Source organism: Melozone crissalis, unplaced genomic scaffold (genome assembly GCF_028551555.1).
Source record: "Melozone crissalis strain CALT ecotype California unplaced genomic scaffold, PUWL_Pcris_2 ptg000033l_1, whole genome shotgun sequence".
NCBI lineage: Eukaryota > Metazoa > Chordata > Aves > Passeriformes > Passerellidae > Melozone > Melozone crissalis.
This window is the reverse complement of record NW_026535811.1, coordinates 6730044-6755570: the sequence shown is the minus strand read 5'-3', so window position 1 is coordinate 6755570 and position 25527 is coordinate 6730044. Positions and strand designations below refer to the sequence as shown.

The following is a 25527-nucleotide window of genomic DNA, read 5'->3' as shown; positions in this document are numbered from 1 at the left end:
GGTGGAGAGGCATTTAAAGATTATGAGGCAGAGTTAAAATTTCTGAGGATTTTGTGATGAGGGATGCACAAATCCTGAGCCTCTGGCTTTGTAGTTGTAGGGTTTGGGCCCTGTCCTGTCTTTTCTGTCAGCTGACTGCAATCCAGTGCTGCCACCCATCTTTCCACCTATCTTGGCATATGCAGGCACTCCTGACTAGCTCTGTGTTCAAGAGTACATAAACACTCAGAAAGTGTCATTAAATTCCTGCTTATGGATATGGGATACCCCTGAGCTATTCTGGACTATCCCATTTGCTTGCAGTCCTTATCAACAACACAACTTAAAGAGTTTTCTCGGAGCTGAGTCCCTCAGTATCTTTGTGATGAAATTTTCCCTAAGTCTGCTCTTGTGTCTGCCAGGATCTTGCAGGCTGGTCTGGAAGTGGAGCGTCTCTCCCTGAGGAACTTCTTCCACTGGTTTCACTCCAAGCGGGGCATGTGGAACCGGCGCCAGCTGAAGACGCCAGTGTAGCCTCCAACCCCAGAGCTGTTTGGCAGCTCTGTCCACCATCTCATCCAGATGTGCACTTTACTGGGGCACGCAGCCGAGTGCCCAAACTCTTCCTCTGCCTCCAGAGAGCTCTCTGATGGCATGGCTCAGCTGGGGAAGGGTGGTCAGGCTGGTGGAGCAGCAGCTGCTCTTGTCAGCCGCCGCATGCGAGGCACGGGATCCACGTGTGGCTGGGAAGGCGTGTGGCAGAGGTGTCAAGGGAAACACTTGAATTTCCTGCCATGCAGTCTGCTGGAAGGTACAGTGGGAGAGGTGCTGTGCTTCCTGTTGTGTCTTGCACCAAGCAAACACAAATCCCAGCTAAGCCTTGAATGGTTTGTTTAGAGCGACGCAGCTTCTCTTTCAAAACTTGAATGGAAAAGAAAAACAGAAAAGAAACCACAGCCGTCCCCATTTCCTCTCCTTTGCCTTCTCTTCAGTACCCATTATTTTGGACAGGAGACCAAAGTTCTCTGATCTATATTGCACCCACATGCCCATGTGCTGACTTAAGGAAATCTGGATGCAGAGGAGCTGATAAGCACTTTAGGCTGCTGGTGCTTGGATGTTTCTCTGTGCTTTTCAGTTTGGTCATTATGAAAAATTGTGTTCATGTTCAGCAAATTATGGGCTGTGGATGGAGTTGTCAATACATTTCCCTTAGAGGAGCCATGTTTGCCTGTAGCTAGGTGAGCTGGCAAGGGTGATGTTACAATTCCACCTAAATTATTGACCCACTGCCTGAGGGTAGTGGAGAGGCTATACAGAGAAGCTAACAGAGCATCTCAGGAGGAACTTTGCAGCCTTATCTGACAGACATGTGTTTGTCCTAACAATATCAGGGAAACCCTAGCAGGGAAGAAGTGGCAATATTTTATTAGTTGAAGTATTGTGATTTGTCAGAAGAGGAGACAGAGTCTTCTGATCTCAGAATCCTCTGAGATTCCTGTACATTTATGCAGCATCTAAAAGTTAATTTAATAAGTTATGGCCTCACAGTTGTGTCTTGTCATAGTTTGACTCTTAAGTATAGAGCAGGCTTCTTGGTTGGAGAAGCAACCCAGGTGTTGGTGCTTCAGCTCTGGAGCAGCCCTGGAAGCTCTGGCCTGGTACGGAGGAGGTGGCCTCAGGTCTTGGCACATGCACTGGGTATGACAAACAGTGAGGACAAAAGAGCATTGAGTGAACAAAAGGATGGGCAAACCCATGCTGTCACTGATGGAGGAACTGTGGAGAGAGCCCACAGCTGGCCTGGTGCTACAGGGAAGTCCCATCACCTAAAACTCCTGCTAATGCAAGATTTTTTTACCCTGTAACCATTTTAGAAGGCTGTTTAAACCCAGAAATCCCAGCTCACTCAGTGCTTTACAGTGCAGCTTCAGTGTCCCCATACCATGCTGAACAAGGCTCAAGCTTGAGGGGACAGTGGGACATAGGATGCTGCTCATGGTGCTCAGTTCTGTGAGGAGTTGCTGCGAAGAAGTAATGGATGTATGCAGAATACAAGCAAAGCTGGCTGGTACTAGACCTTTTTTGCTCTTTGCTGATGGAGTAGATGCCAGTTCAGAATAGGCATTCATTTATTACTGTGTCTGTGGTGCTTGACAAGTCCATCAAGTTCCGCTACTGCAGTAGAAAACTGAACATACAAGTTCTGGCATGTGAGATAGGAATCATGTCAGATCATCTGTTTGCATCAGTCTGGGTTTTGTGAGTGATGGATTTAGAAAAAGGCAACCAGATACCAGAAAGTTCTGCTGTGCAGTGTGCAGCTGGAGATGGCTGTGTCTCTGAATCCATGGAGCCTTTGCCAGAATGGAGACACTGAATATCCCAGAAGAGGCAGCCCAAGACAGAGTTGTCTTCCTGTTTAGGGGAAATACTTTACCCACACAGATACTAAGAAATTAAATCATGGCAGTTGGTGTGAGAGGGAAGAGGCTGACAACAGTCAAAACTTTTTTTGAATTTTTTCTCTTTTTTTGAAGTATTATAGGAGTTTGTGAGACCAGAGCCCTGTGATGCAATGTTGCAATAAGCTCTGTTTCTCCCTGGAATGTGCAGTGTCAGTCATGCTCCCAGTGCAAGTCAGAGCCTGTGCTTCCCTCAGACACAGGCACAGCTCCTCGAGTGTGTAGGTGAGCTGCTTTCCAGACTCCAGGACTGTGCCTGCACAGCCTGTCCAGGCTGGCTGTGTCACGCAATGCCTCTGGAATGGGGAGAGGCTCTGGGGAGGGCAAGTGCCTGGACATGGCCAGGCTGTAGCAGCAGCAGCTGGGAACACCATGGTGCCTGCTCTGCACATGGAGAAATGCTGGATTTGGGGGCAGCCTGGAAGTCAAGCATGGGGAGGAGGAGTTATTTGTACCATGTGCTTTCACTTCTGGCTGTGGATGTGCTCTGCAGCACCTAAAGTTAGCAGCTGGTTTCCATCTGGCAAGAATTAGGTGCCTCCAGAAGGTAACTCACTTGGCATAAATGCCATGAGTCTTCCCCACCACAGAGGACAGCCAGCAAAGAGTGGGCTGGACAGCAGAGTGCTCCTCTCAGTGCAGCACTGCCAGCAGAATTTGAGGATTTTGCCCCCATTTTTCAGCTGTGGCTGTACTCCTTCCTTCCCACCTTGTAAGCCAGGCCAGTGGTAAGCAGAACTACCTCGTGAGGACTCCTTGATGGAGACGTAAGGAGTTCCTGGTTTTCAGTCCACTTTTGTAATGGCCAGTTTGCCCACTGTCAAAGCTGCCATCCCAAATGTTCTTCACTTCCAGTGGGAATACTCAGTTGGTATCCAAGCAAGTAGTAAATGTGATTAATGTTAATTGGCACTGGCTGGCAGTCTCCATGGAGGAGCTTGGAGAGCCCATGGGAATAAAAACTCTTCCAGCCCACATGCTCAGAGACCTCACTGGGAGGTGAGACCAAACCTTGCAGGAGCAGCTCTGGGCTGCTCTCTGAGGCTGCTGCCCCTCTTCCAGAGCAAGCTGCAGTTTTTCCCCCCAGAGAGAGTCACAAAGAGGGGGAGAGCAGGAAGCACAGCAGGAGCAGATCCCTCAGCTATGCAGTGAAAGGACATGCCCAGGAAGCTGACTCCCCTCAACAGTTGGTCACATTTCTGTCACCAGGATCTTTTTAGGAAGCTGTGCTGGAGTTTCTGGCCTTCATGTGCATCCTGGCTGTGTCCTGCCTGGACAGCTGGAGGAAGGCAGTTGCAGAGGATTTTCCTTGCATCAGGCCAGGAGCAAGCTGCTCCGGAAGCTCTGTGGCTGGGGAGATGATGGACAATGCTGCAGAGACCTTCTCCAGGGCAGGATGTGACCAGGCTGGGGAGTCTGAGCCACCAAGTGTGAGGTGGCCCTGCCTACAAATGTGGCTGTGTACTCAGGGCTGGAGTGTGGTGCTCAGGTTTGCTTTGCAGGTCACCAAGGGAGTGAAGAAGGGCTGGATTTTAATCTGAGCAAAGTGTAATGTGTGAAAATTGTTATTTGTTTCATCATTGTCTTATTGTTTGCCCGGCATGAACATCTCTCCTCATTGCCTACAAATGTCTGAAGTTGATTGTTTTTTAGATACAAATGCCTTGTGTTGAAAATCTGACTTGTACCTGCCTTAAAGTGGCTCTGTGCCTTCACGATGACTCCTGGGCCACCTCTCTGTTGGAGCTGGGGGATATTCAGATTCTCCCTCGTGTTTTATAAATACATTGTCTTCCTACAAGAGCTCTCTTCTGTCTGTGTGTTCACTTGCACCTGCATCCCTGTGCAGCAGGAACTGGAATGCAGGTGTGCTCCTCTGTTTTCATTAGCTGAAAGCACAGGCAGTACCAGAGAGATCACTCTCAGCAAGAGCTCTGCTGCAAGGGGTGGGTGGGAGATGCAGGGGGCAAGGTTAGCCCTGCTTCAGTCTCCTCTAGAAAAATGGGATGGCAACAAAACAGTTTTCCTCCTGTCTACATGGGTTTATCATGTGAAACAAGGTGGAAACAATGGACAAATACACATTCCAACAAAGCATGAGTGTGATGTGATAAGAGAACATGGAAAACACAGTGGCTCTCCTGGCCAGCAGAGGACAGTTCCTGGAGAAGACCACAGGTGGGAGCCTAGACCTTTGCAAATGGGAGGTCAGGTCTTTCACAGCAGCTGCTTATTTGAATTCAATTTTGGCCTATCTTTGCTTCAACTCTGCCTTCTTTGAGTCTCAAAAGCTTGGCAGCAATGGGAGTCACACACAAAGAGGGGAGAAGGCAGCAAAGGTTGCTGATGAGTATGATTTCACTATAACAAGAAATTATTAATATTGAAGGAGATGGAAGGAGAGCATTCCAGTGTGCTGCCAGCCTATTGCTTGCCTGGGGTGAGTGGCAGGGAGCCCCCTCTGCTCATGAGGCCTCACATGCTGCCATACCTGATCCAGTAGCTCTCTGAAACAATGATGAAGTTAAGATCTGCTCATGAAATTCCCCTCATCCTTCTTTCCCAGATGAATCTTTTCTATTTTCCCCTCTCTTTACCTTCAGCCATCAGTAATTGAAAAAAAAAAAAAAAATTGAAAAAAAAAAAAAAAACACACTAATTGCTGTGCCTCCTGCTCCATGAAGCAGTGAGTCCTGGGGTTTGGGGTCTGCATGCAGGATATGTAATTTTTTACCTTTCCACAAACCCAGTCAGCAGTGGCTGGCAGCCCTTGGCTTGTGGTTTTGCTGTGCCTACATGCTACCTCTAGAATGAGGCATTTTCCTAAAGGAGGCAGGATAACAGGCTTCCCTGAAACATCCTCCCCTCTCTGCTGCCAGTCAAAGCAAACACTGAGGAAACCAAGGTGAGCAGCAAACTCAGAGTCACCCCAGATCTGTCATCCCCAAGGAAGAGTGGAGGACAAGTCTCTGCCTGCTTCACCTGACAGATCTCAGGCTGTGCTCAGCTCTACCACTTAAGGTTCTGGTAAATACATAACTAGTATTTTCCATCCTGCCCTCGTTGTGCAACTTTCCTTCAGCTCAGAAAAGTCAGTGTCAGTGTCAGGTGCTGAGCTGCTGCTGGCCTTACCCACCAGTTCCTGGGCAGGATCATTCACACCCTCTCAGAAAAAGCACCATTGTGTGACTGACACAAATTTGGGTTTGTAAAGACAAATACAGAATACAAATGAAATCTGTCTGTATCTGTTTCTAAGAGTCAGACACTCCCAGTAGCTCCTGGAGACTGATGTGAGGATGCTTTCATGGCATTTCTCTCTCAGGGGTGGCAAGGATATACAAAAGGAAAAGTCCATATTAAACTCTGATTCTGCAGTACAGTGGAAAAATCATTTAATAATCAAAAGAGCATGTAATTATTTAAATAGGCTTACATAAGGCTATTAAAATACCATTTTTTAGCATGACTATAGAGTTAAAAAATTTAGGATTGAAAATTTTTACTCTTTCATCAAAATCTTGAAACTCATTAATTCAAAGGATTTTTTTTCTCAAGGAAACAAATGCTTCTAATACAAGAGAATTACCAGAGCTGTCATTATAAATCAAATACATTTTAAAACATTTATATTAGTGATGAGAATAAATCATAATGGTGATTTTTAAAATAATGTAATAAGCTATTCAACTGTAATTTTTCATTGCAGCAATAAGCCTAGGCTGTGGCCTTATGTATAATGTTTGTTCATTATAATGTATCTTCATTTTTATCTTCTTTTTTCCATTAAGTATTGTCAGGCTATTCTGACATTGTTCCTGATAGGTCACTGATGATGATATCAGACCACAATAACTATTTTCTGTCCTTGTTAACATCCCAGTGCTGGAAATATCTGATTGTTTTCTTAACTATGTAACATTTGATTTTAAACAACTAGGAAAAGATTTGAACTGGTTCTAGCTATCTTCATGTACACACACCCTTCTATTCTCCTAGGAAAACTTTTTTAGAGAAATCCATTCCAACATTCGGGAGGTAAACTATGAGATAGAATTGCTTTAAGGGCACCAACTTACATTTGAGACAAAAAAGAGCTGGACTTATTTATTTAGCCTACAAAGTAAATCATTCAGTCTTCTCTACCACATGAGCCAATATTGAATATGTGAAGCAGGCAGCTAAAATAAGAGAAGAGATTTACAGAACTGCACTTTCAAAATGTATACCTGCTGCTGCTGATGCTGCAGTTTTCTCTTGCAAAGTTTGTTCTAGCTTGGAAAGGCAATGTTCCTGCCCCTCAGAACTGCAAAAGCATTACAGCAAGGGGCTGATATGTTATGACACACACAGAGTTTTGAAGTTTAACCCAGTTTCCTGGATTCATCCATGGATCCTGCTGAGGTCAGTGGAAACGTGGAGGAGAGCTGCACTGCTCAGATCCTGCAGGGAGACAAGAAGCTCTGGTGAGGTCACCTCAGACTCCTCTGGTATGTTGCATTTCAACTGTGTTTACATTTTGCAGGTCGTGTAAACAAGAAATATTAATTTTGTTTCTTGAGCTAAAGTGCTTTTTATTTATGAACATGTCATCCCCTCACTGACATGACATGGAAACCCAGCCATTTGGATGAACTTACTTACAGGGCTTCCTTGAAAATGAGCATTAGGTGCTTAAAACAGTCCCTGCCAAGCTACAGTGGCTGCTGTAAAGAGCTCTGTGTCTTGCCCGTTCCTTTTCTTCTGCTCAGATGGTGCTGCTGTCTTGGGATTCCTCCCAGAACACTCCTAGTTTTCTTCCCCAACATTAGCTCCCATCCACAGCTGCTATTTGTATCTAGCATGAACTCTGCAGCCTTCCAAAAACCACTTGTTGCTGCAAAATACCAGCAACTGGGATGTTTGGTGTTCTTGCTTTAGAGACCAAGTGAGAAGAGCTCCTCCTCTGAGAGAATTTGCTCAATGGCTGCAGGTTTTTGTGGGACAGCAACATGCCTCTGGAAAGGCTTTGTTAATTTGCCATCACCACCTTGCAGTGATGTTTTCTGAGACTGAGATCCCTCCCAGGGGCTGGCAGCGATGGGAACTCTCACCCTTTCTTACCTGAGTCCATTGCCCCATGAATTAATAAGGTCCAAAATTCCTGCTGGGGTAGAGGCCAGTCTTCTGCACCCCGAAGGCTGTGATGAAGATGTTGAGGATGACTGTGATGAAGATGAGAGCTGTGGCAGCGTTGTTGAGTATGTTCAGGCGGGGTTGCTTTGCAATATCATTCAGGTTCAAACGAGCTGTGCAATACAGTGCAAAAAGAGAAAGGGATTTGCAGACTGACTCCAAGTCCCCCAGCTCTTGCAAGCCTCCCCTGCCTGGTAAATGTTCATGGTGCCCCTGAGTGCTGAGGCCACAGAGCAGAGGGAGTAGTCACAGGAATGCTGCAGGAGCCACAGCTTGCTCTAGGATGACAGAGAAGGCTGGAGCAGAGGAACATGTCACAGGTTTTCCAAAGCCTCCAATCCACTGTCCCCCCATAAAAACCCATGTAGGATATTCAGGAAAATGCAGCACTTTGCAGGTTTTTAATACTGGGAATCTGTTGGAGACTGAAATACAGCAACTCCTGTATCAGATGGAGCACTGGGCTAGCACCAGCAAACCAATGCTGGTGTTAATGTGCTGTCTGTAGGCCACTAGGACAACTATGGGATTGGTTAAATGTGAGGTAAATATAGGTAATACCTCTGCCAAAATTGTTCTGTTAAGTCCCAGATGAAGTAAAATATAAAATACAGCTAAAATGGAGTGTCTGCAGGAGCTGCATGAAGGAGCACATAACAGTAGGTGCAGCAAGAGGCCCATCTTGGCCAAATCCCCACTCTTTCCCTGATACAGGGGCTCAGCAGTGGCAAAGTGAAGGAAGAGTTGTGCTCAGAGATGTGCAAACAAGAAACAACCCACCCACCTTTCTAAGTAACACTGCCCACCCTACCACCCACACCCAGCCCTGCATGGAGCCAGAGGGGAATGATTTGGGGGAAGAAGCTTCTCCCTTCCACCCCCACCCTGCCCCTGCACACACGCCCCGGTGGGCACCTTACCCGTGATGATCAGGAGAACCCCAATCATCACCTGGAAGAAGAGGGAGATGCTGATGAGCACGATGAGGGTGGCATAGTACTGGAAGGACGTGCCCTGCTCCAGCACAGCCTTGAGCTGGGTGACGTTGGCCATGAAGAGTGCCACGTCCAGCATGCTCTCTGCCACGCTCTTCTTGGTGGCGTAGTGGTTGATGTTCATGGGCCCGTTGACCCGCAGGTGAGGATTCATGCCCTGGGGAGACAGGAGGAATCACTAAACCAACAGACACACCTGTGTCCAGTGGGATATGCTGGCTTCTCCCGGGGGTTTATCTAGAAAGCCTGGGAAGGAGTCAAAGTTGCATGTTTTAGAAGTGTTGAGAGTAGCCAACGTGTCCCCTCACAGTAGCCTCATGGTAATGAGTACATACAATCTCATGGTATTGTGAGAGACAACTGCTCACTTTGAAAATTTAAAAAGGTTTATTAAACCTTAACAAAAATGCAACAAAGAACTGAATAAGGAAAAAGCTGCAGCACTGGGAACTGCCCCTCATGGATACCACACAGCCACTTCATCTTCAAGATGGATGCTCAGTCTTTTATACCCCTGAGGGTTGCATCAGCAAGCCCTGGCCCTTCCCAAAGTCTGTCAGTCAGCTCTTCTGTGCCATTTATCAGTGGAGGCTGGTTTCTTGTAACTGGATTGGAGGTCAGGTGTTGTCTTGCTGCATCCCCTAAGCACCAAGATTTTTCCATTCCCAACTGCCCCATGTGCCCACCTTCTTTCTACCTCGTTGTCCTGCTGTCTAATGGCAACAATACAGGGGGGAAAGGGAACCACGGGGAGAACAGAGGACATCTAAACTACAATAACATAACTATACATCACTAAAGCTTTTCTTAATATTCACACAATAGTTGTCTTTTGTGAGAGCCAATAATCTCATTGTCCATCTATAACAGTATTAATAGGCACAAGATACTTGCTGTGATCAAGAGCTCAGCAAGGCTAAAAAAAATATGGGTATATTTGTGGAAAACAAGCTTGTCCAGAGTTACAATAATGTAGATTATCCCAAAGCCAGGGATTTTGCAAGGAATATTAAATTCTCTTCCTTCAGGACATAGACAAGACTCAAATTTAGAGGGGATTAGAGACAGATCTTCTCTTTGGGTTGAGTGTTGTGTTTACCAATGATCATTGGTAAACAGTGGCAAGAGTGGCTTTCTTTGATTTGGGAAAGTGGGAACAAAGCCAGTGATCCTGGGAGAGCAGTGTATGTGGGGTGTGTGTGATGCTGAAATTGGGGTGAATTTTGGAAGGGGGTTGTGGCCCTGGTCTAGTGGTCACCCTGATGTGACAAAGACATGTATGACTATGTAAGCAGGAAAGGCTGTGTCTGTTTTGGACTATTGGTGAACTGTGATCCCTAACAGGGGGCTAGCTTGGGGTAGGAAAGGGCTTTTGGTTTGGCTGGGGTTTTTTTAAATGATAGCTCAAAGCATTTAGTTCTTACAGTTTCTGACAGTGACAGTCCTGTGGTTACATGGCTCCATTGCAAAGCCTATATTTCTTGCTCTGGAAGGTGGAAGGTGAAAGATACTGAAAGGAAGTAAAAGTAGAAGTCTAAAGAACTGGTAAAAACTCCAAAGCTGTGTGTAGGTGTTTGAGACTTAAATATTACAGTGTGGTGTCAAGGGCAGAATAGAGGCATCTTGAGGAAAGGAGGCCAGCAAAAGATCATGTTCTGTGAATGCATTTTTAAAACCTGTCTTGAGGGACTGCTCCCCCTTAGATGGCCTAAAAGCATGTGATCCTGTTGGAACAGAGAGGAACTAATACCAAATTGTGCAGAGTTGGTGATTTGATCCCTCTCATGTGCTGTTTTCCTTATTCCTGAAGAATCAGCCCCCCTCCTTGCAGCATCACAAGGCTGAGCATTGATAGTTTATCTCTGTGTAACGATGAGTTAAGGGTTTGAGAACAAGGGAGCTGTACAAACAGGGCAGAGCTGCTGGTAAATGAGTGACTGGTACCAGGAGGCTGAGACATCTGTTTCTGGCTGCTTACGTGGACAAAAATACAGCAAGTCAGGAGCTCTTTTTGAATGAAATCACATCCTTCTTTTGAGCTGCCTTTATGTTCCTTTACCTTGAGTGTGAAATGGGACAGAGTTGCAACATCCTGATCTCTGTGTCCCAGATGATCAGGCAGTGAAAATAGACAGCTTTGACATGGACTTTTCTCTCATGGATGAGTGTGAGGGCATGTTCCTATCTGGGACATGAAAACACAGGCAGGTGCTTCTCTCCTATGTGGAGCAACTGGAACTGGAAAACCTTCACAATGGAAAAGGTGTGACTCCAGATTCAAAGTTCTGTCAGTCCAGGCAGATCCAGAAGGATCTGCAAAAGGATAATGGATGATGGAAGGTGGACACTAAACTTGAATCTGGGAAGCTGAAGGTTTGTGATGGGCAGCCCCCAAACACCCAGCTGGCTACAGCCTGCTCTCAGGCAGTTGCAGAGAGCTTTAAGGTCCCTCCTGAGCCTCCTCTTCTCCAGGCTGAGCAGCCCCAACTCCCTCAGCCACTCCCCATCAGATTTGGGCTCCTTCACCAGTTTCATGGCCCTTCTCTTGGCACACTCCAGCACATGACACATGACTCCTTATGCTGCAGAGAAAAGTTAGAGAAATCCAGGTTCTTTATGGATTTAGCCCTCAGTGTTCCATCTGGTCCAGCAGCTGAGAATGGAAGCCTGATGTCTCAAATAAGGAGAGGCTTGGACAAACCAGGAGTGTTCAGAGAGCTGGCATTTGGGTTAATGCTGGAGGAGGGATTTGCTTGGGATGCTGGTGCCATAACTGTCACCTGTGAACCACTGTTTGTGGGGTGTGAATGCATGACTGGGACACTTCTTTTGAGCTGCCAGAATGCACACAAAGCTTTCCAAACCCCTTTTCTGCTTTTGCTTTCTTTAAAGTTCAGTCCTATAAATTCCTGCAGCTCAGGAGCTGATTCATAAGCAACCTGGGTTCCCCTGTCGGAGGATTGCACAGACAGCTGTGGGAGGTGATGTGGAATCACTGAGGAGATTCAGTGATTCCCTTCTGGCAAACAGAGCCTTAAGTGGAGTCACAGGACATACCTGAAGCTCACCAAAGTGATTTATGTCACCAGGTTAGAGCTGGTTACTTTCTAGTCACTTTGAAGGGATTCCCCTTAGGCAAGTGGAGATCATTGCCTTTTCTTCTGTGTAAAGAAAAGAGCTGGATCTGGCAGTCACACACCAAGCCTATCTTGAAAGCCTGGCTGCAGAGCCAGCACATCTGCTGGAAACAGCACTTTTGTCCCCAGAGGTGGCTCTATCACTATTGCCCACTTACTGAGAGTGGGGAAATGAGGACCTGAACAATTCCATCCCAATCATCCAGCAGTGCTGGATGAACTGGTGTTGGAGCTGCTTTCCTGTGTCTCATTTCTGGATGTTTTACCTTTCCCTATGAGGCAGCCTCTCTCCCTGCAAGGACCCTGCTGGCTTCAGTCTGACCCCAGGAAAATCCCTTTTCCTTTTTCTCTTGTGTAAACATAGCATAGCAATACAGATCCCCTCAGGGGTTGAGTGAGGCGCCCATCTATGTTTTCTAAGCCAAAGGCTTAATTCTTACTCAAAAGTGTGCACACACACACAGATATTGAACTCTCACTTCTATTTTTATTTTTAATTTTGGTGGGAATTCTTATGGAAAGAAGGATCAATATTACTGCAGAAAAATAATGGATTTTTTAATATTTCTTTTTCAACTTTTCCTCTGATTTTGCTGTAGGGAGCTCTCAGGTCCCTAGGCCTGTGAAATCAGACTCTAGTACCAGAAGGTATGCTGAGCTTCACAGCTCACTGAAACTACCTGAAAAATTGCCACTAAAATTAGTTTTCAAGAGAAATTCTTTGGGCTTTTCATGCTGTTATTTTTACAAGAAATAGCTACTCTCTTCTGTAAACTTTTGGAGGAGCTTTATCTAAATATTTCTTTCAAAGCTGGCAGATTTTGGGTCAAGGGGAGCACAAACCTTTTTGAAAATTTCTACAAAATCAACAGTTTGCTTGTCACATTTTTCAGATTAGGCGGCAAAAGAATTAGAGAGCAGATCTTATTGCAAATCTCTGTGTACTTTGTGGGGTTTGTGACCCTGTCCCCAGGGGAGAACAGCCTGAAAGAAGCAGTGGAACAGCATGAGGCTCCAGAGCAGAAGAATGATAATCTTTATGGAAGCAACTCTGTCAGAGGGTGATATCTGAGTAGGAGCTGTATTATTGGCCATTCCTTCCAAGTAAAATGCTGGAGAATGCCAAAGAAAACAGACACAAATGCAGAGGGGTGAGCACAGAGACAGCCACCACGGGGATCCCGGCCATGAGCAGCCAGCCACACACAGCATCAGGCACCAGGGAAAACCCAGGCAATGTTTCCCCAGCATTGGCCAGTCAGCAGCTTTAGAAATACCCTGTGAGCAGTGGCTGATGGAGGTGAAAGCACTCTGACAGTCACCATCACCTTGCAGAGCAGGAGAGGAGCACAGCCCTCTTTCTGTGGGAAGAAAGCAGAGGGATTAAAGCCTTGCCCTCAATCAATGCTTCTGCTTCTAAGGGCATAGTTATTATCTACTCTCCTTCACTCCCTGCAGCTCCTGACCACTTCACCTGGCATGAAGGGAGCAAATTTTACCATTTTTAGCCCTCATGCCCAGGCACTGAGAGCAGCAGCTCTGGGAAGAGCAAGGATTACCACATGCCTGCTCCCCTGATGGGTTGGGATTCCCTTGCAGGGTTTTGTGTGGCAGCTCATGGCTCTGGGCACAGCCACACATGTGCAAGAGAAGAGACACCCAAGGTAACTGCATTGTGAACTTGGTGAGGCAAAGGCTGCTTTTCTCCAGTTTGGCACAACAAGAAGTATCCTGGCTGCTTTCCATGAACAGAAGTAATAGTAAACCTCTTCATGGATACGGCAGGCAGAAGGAAAATTGAGTGTTCAGGGCCAGTCCTCCCTCCTCAGCCTCTGTGGAGGCTCTTGGCTGGTCCAGTTGTGCTCAGGGATTTTTTCATTTTAATATAGCCATCTGTTCTGCTCACCAGGCGTCCTGTTGGGAGCCAAGCATTGTGTTGCCTTCAGTTCACATTGTGTAAATCCCAGAAATTAAATCAGAGGTGCTTTCTTAGTATCCCTTCGCATGTATCAGACTGATCCTGATGGAGACCAGTCTCTGAGGTGTCCTTACACTTCTGTGACAGGTCACTGCTGGATTTAACAGAGAACCCATTGACACCAACTGTTTGCATGAGAGTTCTGTAGCCAAAAAGTGACTTCCAGGAGCTGGGAGCCAGAAGTGAAAGCCTAGGCAGGTGGCAGGCACAGATTCCATAGACTTGACAAGCACTGCTCGTGTTCTGTGGTCTACCAAACTTTCCATTTGCTTTGTCTATCTCCTGTGTTTCACCTCATACCTGCAAGTGAACCTGCTGAGGTCTCTTGGGCAGAGTGTGGTGTAGGAGTGTGGTTTTTGTTGACAGAGTGACAGAACTATTTTTTGTTTCTTTAAAAAAGAAAGGAGCTTAGAAGTTTGTTTTTCATTTTATTCTATAACCTTAAAGGACTTTAAACTTAAGGATAGCTAATTGGACAGAAGCTAAAAAGTTTCACTTGAGCAATTAACTAGAAAAGGACATGAACAATGAAACTAACTGTTTTGTAAGGTGTTTTACTAAGAGCAAGAACTTCCAGCACCTAGCTCGGTTTTTCTGTTTGTCATTTTGCCTTTTGTTAAACCTTTTTGCTTCCAACACTGCAGCAGAACCCATCCTGCTAATTTTTATGCCTCCAAGAGTAGCTAAGCTATCTTAAGTGTGTTATGAGCCTCCAAGCCCTTATTAGCCCTGGGCTGGCACCACTCTCTGTGCCCAGCTGTGGCACTGCAGCCTGCAGAGCCCAGCTTGTGGCATGGGGCGTTCATGCTCTGCTCCTCATCTCTGCCTTTTCATGCTTCTCCTCAGCTCTCATTCATGCCACAGACCCTCTCTGCCCGTCTGCATTTTCAGTTCAGCTCCTCCTCCTTTCCTTTATTCTCTTCCTTTCTCGCCCTGTGCCTTTTACCTTGTCTATCACGTTTTTTCTTGCTATTGAGCCCTTCAGCTTCATTCACCTCCCTCCTGGGTTGTTCTCCCCACTCCTCTCCCTCCTTGGCACTCTGTGCTGCTGTCTGGCAAGTTCCTTGAATCTGCTCGCTCTGACGCCACTCAAGGCTTCCTATGCTACAGGGCAGCATAAATTATGTATCACTCAAAGAGCTGCCTTACCAAATCTATATTAAACTCCCTTGTTAAGAGTATTTATGAAACTGAATTGGAGGGATCCAGGAATCGACTGGCAGGCTGCAGGGCTGAGCTGGAATACAAGATAATTTTTATTTTCCAGTAGCTGGGATGAGGACAAGGTGGGAAGGGTGGTGGCAGTGCTGGAGGAGCCTCCATCCATGGATTAGGAGCAGTTTGTGAGTTTGGAGCTCAAGAATTGAGCCAAATGCTTGGCACCAGCAATAACAATGTGCTGATGCATGATCTCTGATTGTTGAACAGAAGCAATTGGGTGTGTATGTGTATGGGGGGGACAGCTCTTTGAATATATGGAATTGGGAGTGCACTCAAAAGGATTAGTGGGAACAATTATTTCCAAAGTCAGGATATAGAAGCTGGAGCCTATTCAAGTCACTAGTGTTTTATCCCAGTGTTTTTGGAGAGGAAAAAAAAAAAAGAGGGCAGGGGAAGACTAAAAACAGCTTTAGAAGAAGAAATTCAAAGTAGGTTAGCAGAGAAAATGAGTTTATAAAAAATGGAAGAGCAGCTGGGAGGCACAACAGTAACTACTGCATTGTGCTTACAAAGCTAAACACGTTAAGATGAATAAATCCCTAAGCTGGATGGCTTATGGCCCAAAATATTAAGAAAAGCTGGGTCTGATTGCAGGCTGCAGCCAGATCCAAAGAGCAAATGTGTTCATATAAATCATTTTAATTCAAAACATTCATAAAGCAAGGTCCTAAAACTGAACTCCTTCCAAGTCTAAGTGTGTTTGTATCCAATGTTGAGGGGTCAGGTTGATTTCTGAAACTGAGAGAACACAGTAACAGCTGTACTGGATCAGACCAGAGGTCCAGTTCCCCTCTGACTGTGGTTTGTAGCAGATGTTTGAGGGGAAAAATTTCAGAATGGGACAAGCATATAGCAATGGTCCCTTGTGACCTGTAACTCTGAATTTAGAACTGCTCCAGCCCTGGCCTGATGTTGCTTTTGATGTGAGGTAGCCCAAGGTTAATTTGCCATTTGCCAGGTGCCTCAGGGCATCCTGGATTTTTGTTTTCCCTATCTGCAAATGAACAGGAATCCTCCTATGGGTGATGTGTGGGTGAGAGAGATGGGTAAGATCTCCTGGAGAAGTGCAACATGTTCCTGTGTTGTGAGCATAATCCAGCAGGACTGAATTCATCAGGCAGGGAAGGTAGGTGATTTTCTCATTCCCAGGGTGGTTTCCATCTTGCAGCATTTCCCACATAAACCTCAGTCCCAGGAGCTCAGGTTCATCTGCATCTTTTGAGCTTTCCATGCCCCTGGCCACCTCTGAGTGCTCCCCACAGAAAGGAAGCTGTGTGAGGCCAGGTGGGAAGAGGGAAGGACATGGCTGAGGGTTTTAACACAGCTGACATCCATGAGCAGTGGGATCGGGAGTTCTGGTCTCTGACATGCACGTGCCACGCACACCATGGACATGGACACATGGACACCTGCCACAGAGAGCTGCCTCCTCTCCTTCTCAGGCATTCTCAAATGGGGGCTAAAAAGAGAGAGCTCATCTATGCAAGACAACTCTTGGACATGTCAGTGGTAGCTCTGAAAGGCTCTGCCAGTCTGGTGGGAAACCTTTATAGGGTCAGAGTTACAAAGCAATGGAAATTCTGGGGGCACAGAATGTAAGAGAAGAGATGGTGCAGAAGGCAGTCTCACCCCTGAGGAGCTGCAGCTGTACTAATTACCAGGATTAGGAACAGGCCTGCCCTTAACAGGCCACAGCTGTGTCCAATGAGGATGAGAGCTATAAAAGAGTGGGTTAGGTGGTAGGGAGGAGTTGGAATTTGTTGGCTGTGCTGTGGAGAGGAAGGAGTCAGTACTGCAAGGAGCTGCCCATGAGACCTCACTGAGAAGGTATGGAAGTTTTGCAATACGATGACAACAGAAAATTACTCAGTAAAATGCCTTGGAGGCCTTGAGGTGTTCCCTTCTAAGCAGCAGAGGTTGAGATTTTGTCCCTTTGAGCCTGTAAGCAGGTTAAGTGGTCAGTACCATGGCTCTTTGCTGCTCTCAGGAAGAATTGCCGCTGCAGTTCAGGTCAGGAAGGAATTGCCACAGTTGCAGAGGCAGGGGATGTGTCCCACAAGGAGGGGCTGCTTCTACTTTCAGAGTCAGGTGGCACCCAGGCTCCTCATCGCATCATGGGTGTCCTGTTGTGACAGGCAGAACTCGCTCAGGAGCACACAGGCAGCCTGCAGCAGAAGTAACCCAGAATCTGATCCAGTTTTCTGACAGATGCAGCTTTGCCTCCCTTCTGCAGCTTCCTGAGTCCTTGCTCACTGTTGGAACCAAAAACCCCACTCTGCCTCTTGTTTTCCAATTTTCCTCTCATTGGTACATTCAGTGTCTTTTGTTTGTGGGGACACAGGCATTGTTTTGGGGGTGATTGTGCACAGGAAATTTCAGGTTTCTCTGCAGCCTTGCTGCTCTTGACTGAAGTTACAAGACTTTGAACCAAGAGGAAAATCTAGATGGGTTTTTGTGCCAGAATCTGTATTTTTGGCCATATGAGACAGAAACCTGAAGTAGACAAGACCTTGAGATGGAATTGCCTCCCATCAAAAGGCACACACAAAACAAGGAAAAGGCTTCTAGTTTGTAGAACTGATGTGAGAATAGACTATTAAGCTTTTAAAAAAATTATGTGTGGGGAGGAATAATTTAATTAGATAAATGGTTGGATGAGGCATATTAACTGTTAACTGGGTCACCAAGGGAGCCCTTCTTATGTTCAGAGCAAAAGAGAAATGCAACACAACATGCACTCAAACCCTTGGATACAGAAGGAAAATCTGAAATCAGCAGATCCAGTGCTGTGTTGCTTTATAAGGATTTAATAATTTGGAGGCTGGGCCAAGGCCCTGCCTTAAGATGCAGTACAGTAAAGCTCCTGGGGGAGGTTTAAGGTGGTTCTGGAATGGAAGGTTTTCCCTGGTAATTAAAAATATTAACTTCGGCTTCCCATTGTTTTCCTGGAGCTCTTTCAAGGGTGGGGTAATTCTGTTGTTTGGGTTTATAGCTTGCTGTATTGACAGGATTTACAGGATAAGATTGTTTATGCTTTTTCTTCTCATCTTCAAGTCCAGCTTGGTGATGCTGTAAGAGTTAGGCATGCTAAGTTCAGGGCAGTGATTTAATGGGTTATAAAAATGGCCATTGATGTATCAGTACTTTAAACATGAAGTGTGAGTTGCAGTTGGGCAGAAATCAGAAGTGAAACAGCTAGTGGGCAGGGTTATCTCCCACTTTGGAAAAATGATACTGGGGCTCCCCTGTTTGACTTCCACCGAGTTCACTGGAAGTTAAACAATTAAAACATTTATCTCTGTCCATCTCAGCCTAAGTTCAGCCATGATAAATTAAATTGCACTCAAACAGTGTGGCCCTGAAAGCGTCATTAAGATATTTTATTATCCTGTGCCTCTGCTGATATAGTAACAATTTTTTTCCAGTGGATTATGAATTTGGATATAACTATGTCTAAAAAGGGTTATATGCCTTCTAGACAGGCATTCTAGGTTAGGAGATATTGAAAAAGTGCATTGAATAATTTGGGAACTTCTCTGTGCAGCTACACAGCAGGGATTGAAGTCTAAGGGCAAAGAGTTCAGAAACCATAATTCTTTGGTCTTCAAAGATGTTAATGTAACTCATTCAAGATAGTGCTGGAAGTATCCATACAGTAAAAGAAATGCAGCAACTGTAGAATTCTCTCTCATTTTCCTTCTATTAATTTTCTATTAAATCTTAATTTTGTTTTGATTGTATGCTTTTGTATTGCACTTTAAATAATACGCAAGACCCTGGACTAAGCAATGACTGGAAGGTAACAGTGAATATTATTTATAACAAAGCTTGAGAGGGAAACTGTAAAAAGTTACTTCAGAAGTTTGCATGATAGCCTGCATGCAAAACTGGCCCTTATTAAATGGGATAGATTTTTAAATGGTTGCTGTGGCCCTATATTGTGTTATTTTGAATATTAGATACAAACCACGTGACACCCATTCTTCCCATAAAGTTTCTCCTCAGTTAAAACTGTCTCTCCTGCTTTTACACTGCATGTCCTGAATGTCAATTTTAGACCCCTGAGGTCTTCAATTTTTCTTTCCTGCACTGCAGGAAGGACACTGCAGTTAGGGCTTGGAGATGGTTTATGTTTTGGGCTCAGATTCTCATACAGCTGATGCTGTGGCTGTTCAGTTTTATGTAACAGGAATGCTAAAGATCAGATTAGAGAGTGGTATAGAGATAAAATTGGCCTAAAAAATTCTGTGCAACCTCACTTGCTTATAGCACACAGAATGCAAGCTGACATAAACATCATTCTCATATTTCAGCTTTTAAAGCAATGATTTAGAGCAATTGTGCTGTGAAAGAAGTGTTCTTGTATAGCCTTAAGTGGTGAAGGAAAAGGAGCCCACACCATCCCTTTCTACCCCAGGTCACAGACAAAAGGGCTGAGGGTACCACATCTCAGGATTAGGTAGTTTAAGTGAGCCAGGAAATGGGGTTTGATGCTTCCAAAAGTGTGGAGGTCGTTCTAGATTTTGAATAGAAATTAGTTAGTAAGCATTCATGGGTTGCTAAGGAAGCTCATGTGGCTGAAGCTGTGCCTGTGAGAAGATGTGCAAACAGCAGGAGGAAGATGGGATGGGATGGCTGGTTCCTGCCTGGAACCAGGGTGGCCTGGGTGGGTTTGGATGGGTTTGTCCCTGATCACAGCAGCAGGACACCAGACCTTGTTGCTCAAACAGCATTCCAGGCTCATGGAAGCAATAACTGATTTATAAGATTAACAGTGATCTCTCCTAACCATTAAGCTAAATGTTGATCCTTTTAATGAGCCTAACAGGGCTGGAACTTCTGGTATAACCAGAGGGAACTTCTCAGCTGCAATACCTTGCTCAGGCAGCTGTTCCAGGGCAACAGTGGAGGAAAATACTGTCTCTGAGGAATTAGGCTGTCTGAGACCTTACTAGTCACTTGGAAACTCGATGGGAATAAACTCCAAGCTTCATTATGCTGACATTTGTAACGTGTCACAGGAAGTGCTTTGCATGGGGAAGCCAAAGCAGCATTTAAGCAAATGGCTCTGGAATGGCTTCCCTTTGAGGCAGGGCTGTGTTTGGTGTGTGCCTGGCTCTGTGGGCAGCTGTGGGGAAGGAGGATCCACGGGAGCTGGGATGGAGTGGGCAGCCCTGGGGTGTGGCTGTCTGTCCAAAGGTGCTGATTAATAACTCCTATTGGCCTTGGCATGCTTTCAGTATTTGTGAGGACTTGAGGCAATCTTCTCTAGTGTAATTAATTAAGTAACATTAATTTAATTAGACTGTAAAAATAAATTAGGAGAATCAGTTCTGCTGGAGCTGTGGTTTGGTCGCTTTAGACAACCAAAACAATGCCTTTGAATCAGTTTCCTTGAATTAATCTCAAACAAGGAGTTTCCCTGTTCAATATCCTTGCTGATAACAGAATTGTCTTCAGGAGGAAGAATGTTACGTTGTACATGGGGAGGGGGATTTTAGACCAAAACCCCATGCACACACACCCTGAGATAAGATAAATCCAGAACTACACCTGGTTATTGGGCACACCTGGTCATTGTGAGATTAGTGAGTGATGTCTGAGATTACAGCAGCAGCTGTGGATGCCCAGACAGAATGAAATCATCACTGCTGACAAGGCAAGGGAGCTCAGATGGACATCCAGATCTGTCACAGAGGTCACATCGCTCAGATGTGTCACATCTTAGTGTGGAAAGTGAGATGGAGCATTGAAACCACGGCCAGGAAGGAATTCAGGAATGGTCCTTGTCTCTGGCTGTGCTGTCAGCTCCGCTGCAGCTGCTGATATGGCACCTGCACTTTTGGGTTTGTGTTCCCTTATCACTGACGCACTGCAGGGTTTGGCAGGTGATTCATGAACCCTGATTCACAATTCATCCTGGGGGAAGTTTGCAGGAAAAGCTGTTATCTTTGGTGTCATGTACATGTGAAAAAAACACAACCCATGATCAGGTTCTTTCTTAGCAGAAATTTGCTTCTTTGTGGCCTGCAGACTTCTGCCTGGGAGGTTGGAATGGAGATTTGTTCTGGCAATTTACGCATCATCCTGTCACTGCTCTCCATGTGGTTTATACAGGTTATGGATTAATTAAAAAATCATTTAGTGACCCCTTGGTCCCTACTGCTTCCAGTACAACTTGGTGTAGCAAGACGTCAGGTATAACAAATGCCTTAAAAAACACATGAACTGATTTAACTGAGTTTTGGGGTTTTTTTTAGGCAGGGGGAAGTATATCCAGGGTAGAAAATCCCAGCAGCTTCTCCCCTTTCAAACAGTTTTTTTGATGCAAGAACCATGCAGTGCCAGCACAGTTGATGGCTTTGAAATGCCAGCAAGAGCTGTGCTGGAGCATCCTCTGTACTTAGACACCTGAATAAGAGCCACAGAGCTCTCTGAAGGGACAGGGACAGGAAGGCCCCTGTGTCAAAAGCTCTATTTCTGGAGCTGACATCCCTCATGCCAGGAGATTGTCACAGAATTGGCACCACTGTCCTGCTCTGACCCTTGGGCTGCTGCAGGATTCATCCATCAGGGCTCAGGGCCCAGCCAGACTCCACTGGCATTAATGGCACATGTAATTGATTTTGTGGTGGAGTAAAGGATCCATCCCACAGTCTTGTGAGTAGAAAAGCTCTGTTCCCCTAACAAGGAAGGAATGTGATGCCTGTAGTCCTGCAGCACCTCAGACTGCCCAGCCACTTTCCCAAGGCCAGCTTACACTGTCATTGTGCATGTTTACCTCCACAGTACAAACAAAAAAAGGTGTATTTATGGAGGGGTAAACAGGTCCAGGTCTCTGCCCAGAAACCAGTTGGGTTAGTCAGCTGGGTGTTGACAGGAGAGGGAAGGAAATCATTATGAGAGACTGCGTGGTAGGCACGATAATGAGCCATGTGGTTGGTACCAAACAATAGAGGCTTGTGTGGAGCCCAGGGAATGCAGAGATAATTTTACCTCTCCAAACAGGAGGGCATCAAGCTGTGCCTCTCTGCCTGGGAAGTAGGTCAAGAGGAAGTGCACTTTCAATTCATGTTCATCTCATAATTATTTCACGTGCTCAAGAACAGTATTTCTGTCAAGGGGAGGCTGCCTCTGTGGCCAGTCTCATGGAAGAGCAATCCTCCCCTCAGAGCAGCAGCGTGCATATTTGAAGCTTTCAGCAGCAGCAGCATCCATCAGCACTGCCTTCCACATGAGCTCTCCCTGCACTTGTGCTGTCAGCCCTGACCTTGCCAAGCTCCATGGTCACTGCTGGCATCACCATCAGTGCATCCAGGGTGCCTGACCCCAGCACCACCTTATACTTGCCAGGGGAGGTTGGTGGGGATGTCATTCATTACTGCTCTAAGGTGCTAAAGCCACCCTTGGAGGTCACCAGGTCCCACCCTCTGCTCAAAACCTGGCCAGGTGTGGAGATACCTGAAGTTCCTCAGGGTCACATCACCGCAGTGATATATATGATATAAATGGGTGGAGTCTCCAAAACCTCTCTGAGCAACCTACTGCAATGTTTGACCACTGTCAGAGGTTATTTTTTCTCTTAGAGATCTCAAAGATGTGTTTAAGAGATGGATGTCAAAGGTTAAGTAAGGATAAATTTGTATTAGACTGGGCAGAGAACAAGTTCTACAGCCAGCCACAGTACCTGCTCTGATTTTTTGGGTTTATAAGAACCAATGCATATACCTTGCCTAGATATATCTACATCTCTCTAGATTTATATTTCTGAAGTAAAAGACACTCTTTACCAGGAAAAAAGTCAAATAGTTATGTTCCAAGTAAATCCTTCCCATAATTTGAAGGAATGTGTAAAGGAAAGCTGAGTAGGAAAAAACAAACACCAAAGCAGCTAAGCTTAGAGAATGATGACAATGTGACAACTCTAATTTAGCATTCAACTGTAGAGAAGTGTAAACATGAGACTAAATACAGCCACTCTAATTTGACAAATCTTCTGTTGTTTACTGAAAAACAATAGACATAGGATGGAAGATGCTACTGTTAAAAAGCATTTTTCTTTCAAGCTGCAGTGTATCATCTCCACATATGCCAGTTACTGAGGTTTCCTTGAAAAAGTGACCTAATTTTTAAAAAAGAATTGCCAATAGCACAGAAAACCAAATCTGCTGCACCAAACTGTGTATGTTCCAGATCTCTTTCTGTAGTAAAATATTTAGTAGCTAGTTGTAGTCTCTGCCCCAGTTAAACCTTTTTTTTTTCCTTTTCATAAAACTTTCTTGTTTCACCATAACTGAGAAATAGCTGCAGTGTCATTTCATCATCACATTTCCAAGATAACTAAATTGAACTCCAGACTATGTGGGTGCCATTTTCTTCTGGAAAGAGATTTGAAACTTTAAAATCAGCTAAGAAAGGAGGCTGGGGTTGATGGAAAACAATAAACTTTTTTTATTCCTGCACTGGAATTACTTCTCCTGTTGCATTATACATGAAACACAAAACTCAGCTCTTGCATCAGTTATGTGGCCTGAAGGAGCAGTAGCACACCTGGGATGAAGTCTTGTCCTGAGGTTTACAATTGTCATTTTCCTCCTGACAGATCCATGTTTACTGCATATCCCAAACCCTTGATTCCTTCTGCTGTGTTTCTAATTTTTCCCGGCTACTTTGTGCGTTATTTTATTTCCCCACAAATAGCAGCATTAAAACCAAGTAAATAGCTGTAATGTTGGAGCAAAGTTTCTGTATTGGTTATTAGGTAGACTTCCCAAAAGTTCTGCTCCTTTCTTCCTCACCCTCCATGCTACTGCAGTCAACTTCATTTAGGGAGGATAAAAAGGGGGGGGAAAAATAACCAAGCAAAAAGTCCCCACCACCCAGAAAACAAAACCAGGAGTTCTGCTTATGCATAGCTGGATGCTTCTTTTGTTGTGTGTTATCATACTTGCCCTCAAACAAAAACAACCAAAAAGAACCAACAACCCAAAAAATCTACCAAAAAATAGCTTTATATTCCTACCACATTTTTGCTTAAGCAGTTCTCAGTTGTAATCAGGCCTATTAATTTCATAATCATTAGCACTTTCAGTTCTGGTAAACTGCATCATCACGTCCACTTGCCCTTTGCTTCCTTATCATTCTCAAACACAGCATGCAACAGGAAGGAGGAGCATGGATGAGGCAACTCCATTCATCTGCTCTCAGTTTTTTAGGGGACACTACATATTTTCCATCTTTCATCCATCTTTCATCATTTTAGGTGCTCCTAAAAATCTGGACTCCCAAGTGCAAAAGAGCTGGGCTAACACCACGTTTAGTTATCACTTCTGCTAATAAAACACAGGCTTCTGAAAAGTTTAATAGGAATGAGTAAGTAAGTAGTTGGTATTTTAGTAATTATTAAAACTTCCAGACTTTTTAATCTCATTTTCCCAGTAGCCTCTCTTTTCTTTGGTAATAATGCCTAAAACATATTTCCTATAATTTTCAAACTGAGTAGGGCTGGTTAATTCCTAGAAAAGAGACTGCCTGTGCAAGCTTAGTAATTCCTGGTAATGACTCTGTAATTAGACCAAATGAGAACAGGACCTGAAGCCTAGTCCAGCATATTCTGAAGAGACATTGAAAATAATCTCATTTTTCATGTTAAATGAGGAAGTTTCCATCTTGTACCTTGTCTAAGGAAAGACACAAGATTTACTTTGGAGTCTGTTTTCTGTATCTCTGCCCAGTCTTGTGTGTGATGCTCCCCATGGCCTATTTTGCAAAGCAACCAAAAAATGATGAATGGACGTGTTTGGGAAGAGAAGCTTGGACAGAAGTTGTGACATCTAGACAGGAAAATGTGAATGAAAACTGGAAATTACTCTAGGAAACTTTACTAGATGACTAAAACCCACAATTTCATAATTGTGAGCAAGGACATCCTTGGTTAGTGGCACCTCCTTTTTAAGTGAGGAAGCAGAGGCAGCTATTAAAAATATATCAGATAAATGGGGAAGAGGAGAAGAAAGAGGAAGGAGGCAGCAATTAATGTAAATTAGAGCCTGTGGAAATATAAAGAAGGGAAAGACTTGAAAGGGAGCAAAAGAAACCTCTACCTTGCAGCCTAAGGACTGCAGCCTAAGTAAGGCATTCTAAAGGGTAACAGCAATAAAATAATTTCTAGCAATTGTATGGCTCACTTGCTTAGCAGAAGATGGTGAAAGTCTTAATGATTCAGGAACAGCAGAAATATTCAGTAGTTCCCTTCTGTGTTTAAAGAGAACTGGGGTGATGCAATCCAGCATCACAGGGAATGCAGGAACACTTTCCAGCCCTCACAAATGGCCATGAAAGATGAACACCAGCAGCCACAAAGAATAAAAAAATAAATCCCAGCAAGCCTAAACAGCACCAGATAAGCAAAAGAGCTGTGTGAGGTGCACAGCTTTCCCTTGCTAACTTTTAATAAGTCTTTGAGCAATAAGCCAACTTGTGAGTCTAGAGGAGAGTTACCACAAAGGGGCAAAACAAGATGACCTTGGTACCCCTGGTTCAGCTTCTTTGATGGCAGAGGGAAAATAATGACAAAG

General features: G+C 45.0%; 2 protein-coding genes across 2 annotated transcripts in view; one reads left to right on the top strand and one right to left on the bottom strand.

Annotated features, from left to right (window-relative positions):
- B4GALNT3 (beta-1,4-N-acetyl-galactosaminyltransferase 3) overlaps positions 1-513 on the top strand; it is a 58217-nt gene extending 57704 nt beyond the window's left edge. Inside the window, exon 20 of the mRNA XM_054281786.1 lies at positions 402-513. Coding sequence (XP_054137761.1) covers positions 402-513 — 112 coding nt within the window. The remainder of the gene's footprint in view (positions 1-401) is intronic.
- A 5368-nt stretch (positions 514-5881) lies between these two features.
- Positions 5882-25527, bottom strand: part of NINJ2 (ninjurin 2) — a 41484-nt gene continuing 21838 nt past the window's right edge. Inside the window, exons 2-4 of the mRNA XM_054282064.1 lie at positions 8540-8771; positions 7548-7732; positions 5882-6887 (exon numbers count right to left, since the gene is read on the bottom strand). Coding sequence (XP_054138039.1) covers positions 7569-7732; positions 8540-8771 — 396 coding nt within the window. The 3' untranslated portion in view covers positions 5882-6887; positions 7548-7568. The remainder of the gene's footprint in view (positions 6888-7547; positions 7733-8539; positions 8772-25527) is intronic.